General features: G+C 38.0%; 2 protein-coding genes across 2 annotated transcripts; both read left to right on the top strand.

The window, feature by feature from the left end:
• Window positions 1–557: 557 nt before the first annotated feature.
• On the top strand, window positions 558–6,134 carry LOC113305715 (CSC1-like protein At1g32090; the record flags this gene model as incomplete). Its single annotated transcript, XM_026554726.1, has 11 exons — window positions 558–841; window positions 1,505–1,657; window positions 1,903–2,038; window positions 2,220–2,321; window positions 2,483–2,605; window positions 2,748–2,828; window positions 3,302–3,642; window positions 3,726–3,971; window positions 4,360–4,684; window positions 5,087–5,320; window positions 5,644–6,134. Coding segments are annotated over 11 exons (2,301 nt in total), but the record flags the coding sequence as incomplete, so codon positions are not given.
• A 392-nt stretch (window positions 6,135–6,526) lies between these two features.
• Window positions 6,527–10,239, top strand: LOC113304498 (protein SMG9-like). Its single transcript, XM_026553630.1, has 8 exons — window positions 6,527–6,840; window positions 6,921–7,029; window positions 7,275–7,390; window positions 7,877–7,996; window positions 8,148–8,237; window positions 8,636–8,787; window positions 9,333–9,600; window positions 9,757–10,239. Exons 1-8 carry the CDS (start codon window positions 6,628–6,630, stop codon window positions 9,841–9,843), a joined length of 1,155 nt encoding a protein of 384 aa, XP_026409415.1. The 5' UTR covers window positions 6,527–6,627; the 3' UTR covers window positions 9,844–10,239.
• Window positions 10,240–11,220: the final 981 nt, after the last annotated feature.

The raw sequence follows: 11,220 nt of genomic DNA, 5'->3' as shown, positions 1-11,220 counted from the left end.
GACCTCTGCGTGATCAAGCAGTGAACGAAGACCTCTGCGTGATGGACACAAAGCACAAGAACATAAGGTTCCAACGGTTCTCAGAAACGGGTCCCACACTCTAACCCTATAAATACCCCCTCTCCACCAAGAGAGGGGGGATCGAAAAAGGGAGAGAGGTTTAGAGAGAAGTCGAGAGAGAAGAATTGTTAGTGTAAGTTTACCTTTTAAAATTCGCAGACCTATGTAAACTCCAAAGTCATTCGACTACCTCTGTAATCATCAAATGCATAGTGAAAACGACAACCCCGTGGATGTAGGCCTTAGTGCTGAACCACGTAAATCCCAGTCTTATTTACATTTCAGCATTTTACATCCATTTCATACTCCACGAGTATTACTTTTACACTTCGTTTTCTTTATCTTCCTCTATGTGAACGCCTCTGGTGATGATATTAGACGAGGCAATGATAAACCCGAAGGTTTTGAGCCAAGGAATCAATACAATCGTCTCATCAGTGCGAGCATGTGTATAGAATGCGAACATTGTTTGTGAACATATAGATGCCTTCGTGATTTACGTGTTCACAACTGTGTTTGCCTTTTTGTTCTTGCTTGCTTTTGCTTTTCTGAGATTACAGCCCATTAATGACAGAGTTTATTTCCCGAAATGGTATCTTACTGGAGGAAGAACTAGTCCTAGAAACCGCGGGAATTTTGTGGATAAATTCGTTAATCTCAATTTCAAAACATATCTTACTTTTCTCAATTGGATGCCTCAAGCACTTCGTATGTCTGAAGATGAGATTATCACCCATGCTGGGCTTGATTCTGCTATTTTTCTCAGGATTTATGTACTTGGGTAATTTCCTTTATTACTCTCTTTCACAATTTTTTGTTTATGTTTTCTAGTTTTGAGATATGTGTTTTATATGTTAGCAAGAATTCTCTTTGGGTACTGTATTCTCAGTATCCAAGGTCAGTGGTTGTAGCCCTTTAAAAGTTCAAGATGCCGTTTTGTCACTTGATGGTTCCAAATGTGATTGATTAAATCTTTTCTAGTTTTACCAAGGAATCCCCTTCGATTGGGTTTCAACTGTTTTCTTTTCTTTTCTTTTTTTCTTTTTTGGGTGGGTGTAGCAATTAGATTGATTGGAAAACCCTATCTAAATGGGCACACAGCTTCTGCGATTATGCTACTTTGTTGTTCTAATTAGGTTTTCAGGTGTGTGTGTGTGTGTGTTTTGTGCTAAATTTTTCTAGAGGTATCCCGAACTTTTTTCTGGGGTTATTAGTGTATCAAACAAAAGCGATGCAAAGAAACGTGAGAAAATGAAAACCAATGGTGGTATTTGGTCTTGTATTTAGACTTAGTAGAGATAGGTATGTGTTTGGCTGGTATATGAACTTCATGTACGCAGTCATTGATGTATCTCAATTTGTCTAGTGGCGCTTTCTGTTCATGTTCATACATGTTGGTTCTGGCTCTGACCTTTTGTTTTTGTCTTTCTGGTTTCATCGACAGGTTGAAGATTTTCATACCGATAACCATACTTGCATTGGTAGTTCTTTTACCTATCAATGTATCAGGTGGAACACTTTTTTTTCTAAGGAAGGAATTGGTCATCAGCGACATTGATAAACTGTCAATATCAAATGTTAGTCCTAAATCCGAAAAGTAAGTTGTTTTTTTCTCTCCAATACTGCGGACTGTGTAATTCGTAGGCCTAGGAAGTAGGAACTAATCATATACAGATATACTCGTACATTTGAATAAATTGAAATGTTAAACTTTTGATGTTCTAACTGTGGATTATGTGGTTTATCTATCACAGTTTAATATCACTTTTGGTTTTGGAATTTTGTACTGTTATAAAATGACCTATGCTGATATTTTTCTCCAAAATTTTGGTTCAACTTCAGGTTTTGGGCTCATATTGGAATGGCATATGTATTCACGTTCTGGGTCTGCTATATACTATATAAGGAATATGATAGAGTCGCATTCATGAGGTTGCATTTTTTGGCATCACAAAGTCGACGTGTAGATCAGTTTACGGTGAGTGTTAAGTGGCCTACTAAATTTGGTGTGGAGATTAGAACAGGTTACCTAGATTCTTTTATGTTGATAGATTCTTGACTTACTGAATGATCCACTGAGTTTACTGATGAACTTATTATGATGTCATGTTAAATGTTTGATGTTTATTATTGAAGCGCATGAAGTGTGGTGTTTTCAGGTAGTAGTTAGAAATATCCCACATGTCGCTGGTCACTCGACATCAGAAAGCGTGGATCACTTTTTCCAGAATAACCATTCGGACCACTATATCGGTCATCAAGTAATATTTCCATTCATGATACTTATAGTTCGTCTGATTTCTAGCAGTTGTTATTTGCTTGCCATGATTATCATGTTTAACCTAATAATAACGTCTTGTGGGAAATTTAGTAGTTTTTAGTGCTACTGCTATTTGAATTAATTGTTACACTTGACTTGCAGGCTGTTTACAATGCAAACAAATTTGCTAAACTTGTAAGACGAAGAGACAGACTCCAACAGTTGCTGGATTATAACCAGCTGAAGTTCGAAAGACATCCAGCCGGGAAAAGGCCAAGTAAAAAGGTAAGTCATTACCTTGTACATTTTTCTAAAGATGGTACCAAACACAAAGTACTTCGATGGCATAATCAAACCTAACGTCAATTTGACAATACACTGAGTATTTTGTACTTCAATTTTGAAAGTTAATTACTTAATGTTTCAGAGTGGATTTTGTGGGCTGTGGGGAAAAAGAGTAGATTCTATTGAGTTCTACCAACACCAGATGAAAGAGCTTGAGAAAATGGTATGTATTGATCAATGTCGGTTGCCAGCATCAAGCTGTTCCTTGTCATTTTTGTTTTCAGATTGTTTTTCATTAAAAAAACAATAAATAGCTTCATCGTTTCAATATTTACATAAGTCATCGGTCATTGATCATCATCCCCAAAATCTAAAAATCAAGATATAATTCATTGTTTTCTAAAACAAGGATCTAAAAGATACTGGTATGTTGGTTTGCTGAATGAGTATGGATGTAATCCTGGTAATATCCCAAAAATCTAAAAATCAAAAGGAAGAGAAGGATACAGTCATCTGCTGTGGCAATCTGGAAACAATTTTAGAAATTTTATAGGAAAAGTGGGCTCCGATAATTTCGTTGGCCTATCCATGTTCTCAGACACCTTGATCAGTGACTTGAAACGATAACTTAAGATGTCTCTTCTTTCTAAGAGTTTGAGGTGTTAAAATATACTGTTCTGCTCTTATTTTGTCCAGATGGCGTCTGAGCGGCAAAGGATACTTAAGGATCCAAAGTCTATTATGCCAGTATCTTTTGTTTCATTTGATTCTCGTTGGGCTGCTGCTGTATGTGCGCAAACACAACAGAGCAAGAATCCTACATGGTGGTTAACCTATTGGGCCCCTGAACCACGTGATGTTTACTGGCGGAATCTAGCTATACCATTTGTTTCTCTAAGCATCCGAAAACTTATAATAGCAATCACAGTATTTGCTTTGGTGTTCTTTTACATGATACCAATTGCTTTTGTACAATCACTTGCGAATCTTGAGGGTCTCAAAAAAGATACACCTTTCCTTAGGCCAGTGATAGAACTGTAAGTATTTTCTTGTCCATAAACTTTATTTTCTAGGATTTTGTCGTTGTCACTTTGACTTATCCACATCTAATACTGTGCAGGGGAGTGATTAAGTCATTTCTTCAAGGTTTCCTTCCAGGTTTAGCACTTAAAACATTCATGTATATTCTTCCTACGGTTTTGATGATTATGTCAAAGGTTGAGGGCCATTTGGCAATATCCGTACTTGAAAGGAAAGCAGCAGCAAAATATTACTATTTTATGTTGGTGAATGTGTTCTTGGGAAGTATAGTGACTGGGACAGCTTTTGAGCAACTCGATGCTTTCCTTCATCAATCGCCTACTCAGTAATAATCTGTCCCTTTTAGTAAATCTATATTTCTGCTTTCTGTTTCTACTTTCTACCGATACATTGAGGCCATGCTATCATTTATAAAGACATAAATGATACTTTTATACTGTCATGGAAATTTTCATGTACCAAATTCTTTCCACTCACGGTGAGGGCCTCATCTGCCTCTTTGTTAGTAATGAATTTTATCCTTGCGGCAAAAAAAAAAAACTACATATATGTCTCAACAAAACAGTGTCCAATCACTCAGGTCGAGGTTATCAACAGCCTATTGCTATACCACTCTACTAGAGACACATCTGTACAATCCTTTATGTCTTTATAAACTGTCAGTAATAGAATGTTACAGGAATAGTCAAATAATTTATTTTTCTTAATTACAGGATTCCTAGGAACATTGGAGTTTCAATACCAATGAAGGCTACTTTCTTTATCACATATATCATGGTCGACGGGTGGGCAGGCATTGCGAGTGAGATTCTTCGGCTGAAGCCTTTGGTGATATATCACTTAAAAAACGTGTTCTTAGTGAAAACAGAAAGAGACCGAGTGAAAGCAATGGACCCTGGAAGCGTTCAATTAGCAGAGACTCTTCCATCACTTCAGTTTTACTTCCTTCTTGGGATTGTGTATGCCGTGATCACTCCAATCCTTCTTCCTTTCAATCTTGTCTTCTTTGGCTTCGCATATCTCGTTTACCGTCATCAGGTTTGTACTTCTGATTCCAAAATTTCCTTCTGTCATATCATATGGTGTTCTTTAACTCAACAAATTTCCCAAAGAGAGAGACAACAAGAAAATCGAGTTGAGTCCTTTGATCGCATACTAGCAGGGTCAAGCTAGTTGATACTTATTTTACTTTTGAACAAATCATGCATAATATCCCTTCTTGATTTAAAAACGGTCACCAAGAGACTTAATGGCGCGACTGAAAATTTAGGCAGGGTTAAGCTGGTTGGCAATTGCCAAGTTTTTGTGGTTCCTCATTTTAAGAAATTCTCGTTGCTTTCTAGAAAGTTTGTCACATTTCAATTCTGAATTTAGGTAAGAAAATGAAAGGAATATTAACTATTCGCAACCCCTGTATTTATTTATGATCGCCATTCGCAGATAATCAATGTTTACAACCAACAATACGAGAGTGTTGCTGCATTTTGGCCACATGTTCATAGCCGTATTATTGGAAGCTTGTTGATATCTCACCTTCTTTTGTTCGGACTGCTCAGCACAAAGAAAGCTGCTCATTCTACACCATTTCTTATTTTATTACCAATTTTAACAATTTGGTTCCAAAAGTACTGCAAGAGTCGCTTCGAACCTGCATTCAGAAAGTATCCACTAGAGGTAAAATGTTTGATCCATAAAATTGGTATTCATGGGATGTTTGTTCTTTTATGCCACTGAGTCTGGCTCATTTGCATCAAATGTGCATTAGGATTCATTTGTTACGTAATGTGTCTGGAGTTAGATGAATGTTTATGTCCCACTAGGCGACCCTTCGAAATAAATTTGGTCTCATGTTGGACTCGACCCCAGTCAGACCTGACGGAAGTGGCAGATACCTAGTGAGCAAAAGCCTCACTCCAGTTCCTCGCAATTGAATTTTCTTTCTTACCTGTCTTACTGGAAGTGCTCACAGTTACTTGGTTGTTTTTGAAATATTTCAGGAAGCCGTGGAAAAAGATAGAATAGAGAGAACTGCAGAGCCAAACTTAAACCTGAAAGCTTACTTGGCTGATGCATACTTGCACCCAATTTTCAGGTCATTTGAAGAGGTAGAAGAGGTGGTAGAGATGACGGAAGTTAGAGTCGACAAGAGACAATCTCACTACATGAACCATACCTCAACGAATGAAGTCAATTCTCCTTCACCACCACAGTCACCGCCATCGCCATATGTCTATCACTATGATGTTGAACCTGGAATTAGGACTGGTTGGTGAGCTAAACAAGTTACTACCATGGTTGCTATAGACGGTTTATAGGGATTCGGTTTAACCTAGTATTTGTTAGTCCCCCATAACTTCTTCATGTAAATGATATTAACGGGTTACTTATTATGCTTGAAATATGGACACAACATTCATTGCTTGTAACATCTTTTAGTGATAAAAAAACAACACTACTAATCTATTGTTTATCTTCTAATGATGTAAAATTTAAGTCCGTGTAGAGTGGTTTTTTCTGGTAACTATAGTGGCCTCAGGCGGAGATCACCTAGAGAATATTTCAGAGATGTAAGAAGAAAGAGGAGTAGAAGAGCCAATGGGGATTGGAGCAATGGAGTACTGGTAAAAGAATTGCATACTCCAGTGTTAGCTGGATAGAGTAAAGACGGCTAGTCCTCTATAATTTTCTTTTAAAATTGGCAACTTCCAAATCAGTAGTCCGCAGTATATATCCCTCGACCCGAAGGAGTTCTCGTCTAGTGCCATTAGAACTAACTGGATAGTGCCAATCTATTTCGAAGTGTCATGTTGCGCAAGAGCCAACTGAGCCTATATTCCAAGTTGGTTGCACGCCGCCCAGAAAACTAGGTATATACGGGCATCCTCCTCGAATTTCAAACACCTCTATATTTACAGCTCTGGTAGAAAGAGGGTTTTGGCGGGGTTTAGAAATCGAGCCATCACAACTCATTAGTGATATCAATGGCTGGTGCACCGGCATCTTCTTCTGTTAACAACTCTTCCTCTTCTTTGTCGTCGTCTTTAGCTCCAAAAATCCTATTAGCTAAACCTAATTTGACTACTTCAACTGACCCATCCTTATCATCTTCGTCTCTTCGATCTCGTTTACCTTCTACTGGATCCCTAAATCTTCTTTCTGATTCTTGGGATCTCCATGCTGATCGAGTTCTTCCGGTAACTTCCTCCTTCACTCACCCTTAAATTTTATCTTTTTTTTTTTTAGTCTTTTTAAACAAAATATTCTTCTTCTGCAGTTTCTGACGGAAAACACTGATTTCACTGTAATTGGTGTAATTGGACCTCCTGGTGTTGGAAAATCGACGATTCTGAATGAAATCTATGGATCTGATGGGAGTTCATCTGGTAAGTTTTATCTCAATTCATATTTACAGGGCGTTTTTGATGTACTCGTGTGATTCAGTAACAATCCAGTGCAAGCATTTTTAGTGTACAAGTGTGAAACCAAACGAGTCGAATCAGTAATAATCGAGTTTATTTTGTCTGGGTTAGTATTAGTTTGCCTGTAATCTGGTATTTAGGTATATGGATTTACTTAGGCAGTGCAGTTCAATCTAGATTGTAGTAACTAGAGCTGCATTGATTTCCATGAATGCTCCCACCTTTCATGACGCAATCGGAAGAGATTAGAGCTATGGCAAAGCATTGTTCTGTGGGTATTGAACTTAGGGTTTCTTCTGAGAGGCTAATACTTCTTGATACCCAGGTAACCCTTTTCATATACATCATCTGCTCATTACATTCTCTGTCTTTAATATTGTTTGGCATAAAATACTAATATGGTAACCACTATGAACATACTATACTGTATATACCAGTGAAATTATTCATTAGCAGTATCCTATCTTGAACTCTATCCACTGTATTACTTCCCTAAGTTCGGGAACATGCTTAAAAGTTCAGAGTTGGCAGGTTTTTCCCAATGGATATTTGTAACTGAAATGATTAAATAATATGCAAAGGAATGTTCGGACATTCAATCAAACAAATATCTTCAGCTATGTACAACTCGGTTAACTATGACAATAAAAGATAGTGGGATGCATGAAAGATGTATATGTTGTGAAAAAATTAGTTGATGCTATTTATCTTGTATTCATCTTGTCGTCTTTCGTGTTGTACGTATAACCGATATTAGAGATGTTATTTTATCATGGGCTTGTTTTCTTTATAAATATATTATCCTATGCAGCCTATATTCAGTCCTTCTGTTTTAGCTGAGCTAATGCGGCCTGATGGATCATCAACAATTGCTTTAACTAATGGAGAGACTCTGTCTGCTGACCTAGCTCATGAGATGATGGGTATTCAGGTAGCTGTTGATATAAACAAATTTCTTTTACTTAGTTTTGTTTCGTTAATAGGAACAAATGTCAATATTTGTATATGGATAATTCTGTAAGTACGTGACCATATCTAACGGTGTTATGGTTTCTCTGTGATGCTGCAAGGAACCATTCTAGCTTGGTGTTTTTCTGGCATCCATTTGTCATGTGCTGCTAGTTGTGTCTGAGGGAGCTCATGATATTAACATGTGGCATCTGATGCTGACGGTATGCCATCTTTCTTTACATACTAGGATGCTACACTATCTATGAAGAAATTAGATGTTTTCCTTATCTTTAGGTTTCAGAAAAGGAAAGTGCAAATATCAGTTTCTCACTACAGCAACTTAAATGAAGCTTATAGATGAAGTTCTCAAACAGATACGGTCAAACTGATGACAGAAAATGCTAATGCTCTAATGAGAAAGCTTTGTCGTTCCTTTTTCATATCTTTTGATCGGTTACCCCATTGTTAAACGTAAAAGCTGACTCGTTTTGAATGTACTCTCACTGATAGGATAAAAGTGAAAACAGTACGTTTGATTTGGTAAACTAAAATTTGAGGTGTGTTGGTGCACTGATGCTGTCAAAATCATCTAATAACTTCTTCTTTTTCGCATATGCAGGTTGACCTGCTGAAGCATGGCATACCGGATCCTTCTTCATTAACGCCTTCTTATTCTCAAACCCCCAACATGGGATCCGAGAAGGAACCCAAAGATAACATGCAGGAAGCTGTTATAGAGTATTTGGCTGCTCCCGTTTTTGTTCATACAAAGTAGGTATCGTGCTTTCGCCTTATTATTGAAACTACAGATTGTGTTTCTTGATTTTGAAATTTATCTTGTTTATGCGAATACCTCAGGCAAGACAATAACAAGATTTGGCAAATTAGATTGGCCTTTTGTTAAATAAAAATGGAAGTAGTATTAATAACTACTGAGCACTCTCTGGGTTATATGAGCAATGCCATTTTGCTGGATCTCATTTGTTTGATTTTTGTAACTCTTCATGGTTCCAATGTAATTTAGCTCATGTTCCTTTCTGGAAACGAATTTGTTGATGGACTGTCAGTTAAATGGAGTGCCTAACATAGAAATGAATAAACAAACTGATCAAGTATATCATACTGTGTATCAAAATCCAAAGCAAAAAAGTACGTTGTATTGCATTGAAAATTTACTTCCACATCATGCCTTGTACATTATATTGAACTGATAAAACTATGATAGCCTATGTTTTTTTCGGTAAGGCCTTAAGAGTCAAATTGGAGGAAAACCTGATCCATATAATATTGGTGCTAATAATGTTTCATGTCTCTAGGTTGTGGGATGAAGACCTATCTCCTGATAAAGCTACTTGGATGAGGAAGAGACTGTCACACTATTTCAGTTCTTCATCTTTCAAAGGCACAAAATCTGAGACCACGGCTGAGGAGCAAAATGATTATGTTGAACCTCATGTTATCAATACTGATAACTTAAGTTCAATGGGGATGAATTTAGTTGTACTCCCACACAGAAACCAAGATGACTCCGTAACAGCTCAATATGAAAGTTACGTAACCTTAATAGAGAAGCTGCGAGATCAGGTGCGTCCCTCTCTCCTTAAGACTTCCGACTATTTTGGCTTTATTTCATAGTACTTTTTAATAGAAAAAACAAGAACATATCAATAGCTGCATGTAAAACAAGAAGGGCGTAGCTTTATATGAGTTTTGACCATAGGGAATACTATTTTGCTGCAGGTGTTGTCAATGAACTGTCGACCCTTTGCAAAGACGGTATCCGAACGTGAATGGTTGAAGAACTCTGCTCGAATATGGGAACGGTAAAAAATTCTGCAATTATTGCATAGTACTGTAAGACTCTTCAAGGTTCAGGTATGTTTAGGAAGTGAAAGCAACTCTCGTACCCATCTTTCCCATGAAAGCAAAACTCGCAACTTCATTTGTCAAGTTAGAATGAAGTCATTCCTAAACGTAATTAGCTTGATTATTGACAGCCTTGTAACTTGCAAGTCCAGCGAATGCAAAGAAAATTGGTAATTTTTATTCTTAACTGAGTCTCTTCCTTTTCCCGTATCACATTTATTTCCTCTGTTAAACACGCCAAATAGGATATTGTTAATTTGACTGTAAATTCCATCCAAGGATTTTGATCAGTTCAAAAAGATGATCATAATTATGTATGCTGGCCACATGGTTGAAATGAATATGAACAGTTGTGGGGGTGGGAGTTGGTGTTAGCAAGTGTGAGAATGGATTAGTATAGAGTTTCTTCTTAGAGCAACTCCAATGGGACTAGCCTAATTTGATAGTTTGCCATGCCAAGTGGATGGACAAACTTACTTTTGGGCAGTGGGAAAACTGGTTACCGAGACAAACAGATATGACCGTTGCATATTGGTGCGGTCGTACCAGATTGAGCCGAGTATACCAAGTTGCCGCTGATGCGGCAACGTCATTGTTTAACAACCAAATAACGGTCATATTTTCCCTCCCTATAAATTCAACACTGATTCAATCTTCTCTACTCATAACAGCTTCATTCTTCTCTATATATTTTCAACACAAATTCAATCTTCTCTAAATATTTTCATCCCAATTCAACACTCGTATAGCTAGAATGTCTCAATCTAAAGATATTAGTTAAAAAGAAATAGAAAACCACCTAGAAGTCAACACAGTCAAGCTCTATCGAGGAGAAGAAGATTCGGATGGAGAGACCAATTCCACTCCACCTAGAAGTCAACACAGTCAAGCTCTATCGAGGAGAAGAAGATTCAGATGGAGAGACCAATTCCACTGTACTTTCCTGTCGAGAATTAGAGCGGGATAGTTCTCATCAAAAACCAAGAGGTGGTTGGTACGGAGTGAGCAAAGTTTATGCAAAACTTCATCGCGGTGCCTTTGGTGCCAAGGTGTGGCTGGCATGGCATGCCATTGGCACTATGGTGCGGCTGTCATGGTTGGTATGCCTTTGGCGCGGGGATATGGCTGGAATGGCATGTCATTGGCACAGTGGTGTGGCTGGCATGGTTGGCATGCCTTTGGCGTGGAGATGTGGCTGGCATGACATGCCATTGGCACGGTGGTGCGGCTGGCATGGTTGGCATGCCTTTGGCGCGGAGATGTGGCTGGCATGGCATGCCATTGGCACTATGGTGCGGCTGGCATGGTTGGTATTCCTTTGGCGCGGAGATGTGGCTG

The sequence above is a fragment of the Papaver somniferum genome, chromosome 8, assembly GCF_003573695.1.
Source record: "Papaver somniferum cultivar HN1 chromosome 8, ASM357369v1, whole genome shotgun sequence".
In the NCBI taxonomy this organism is placed as follows: Eukaryota; Viridiplantae; Streptophyta; class Magnoliopsida; order Ranunculales; family Papaveraceae; genus Papaver; species Papaver somniferum.
The sequence above is the reverse complement of the archived record's forward strand: the minus strand, read 5'-3'. Positions and strand labels throughout refer to the sequence as shown.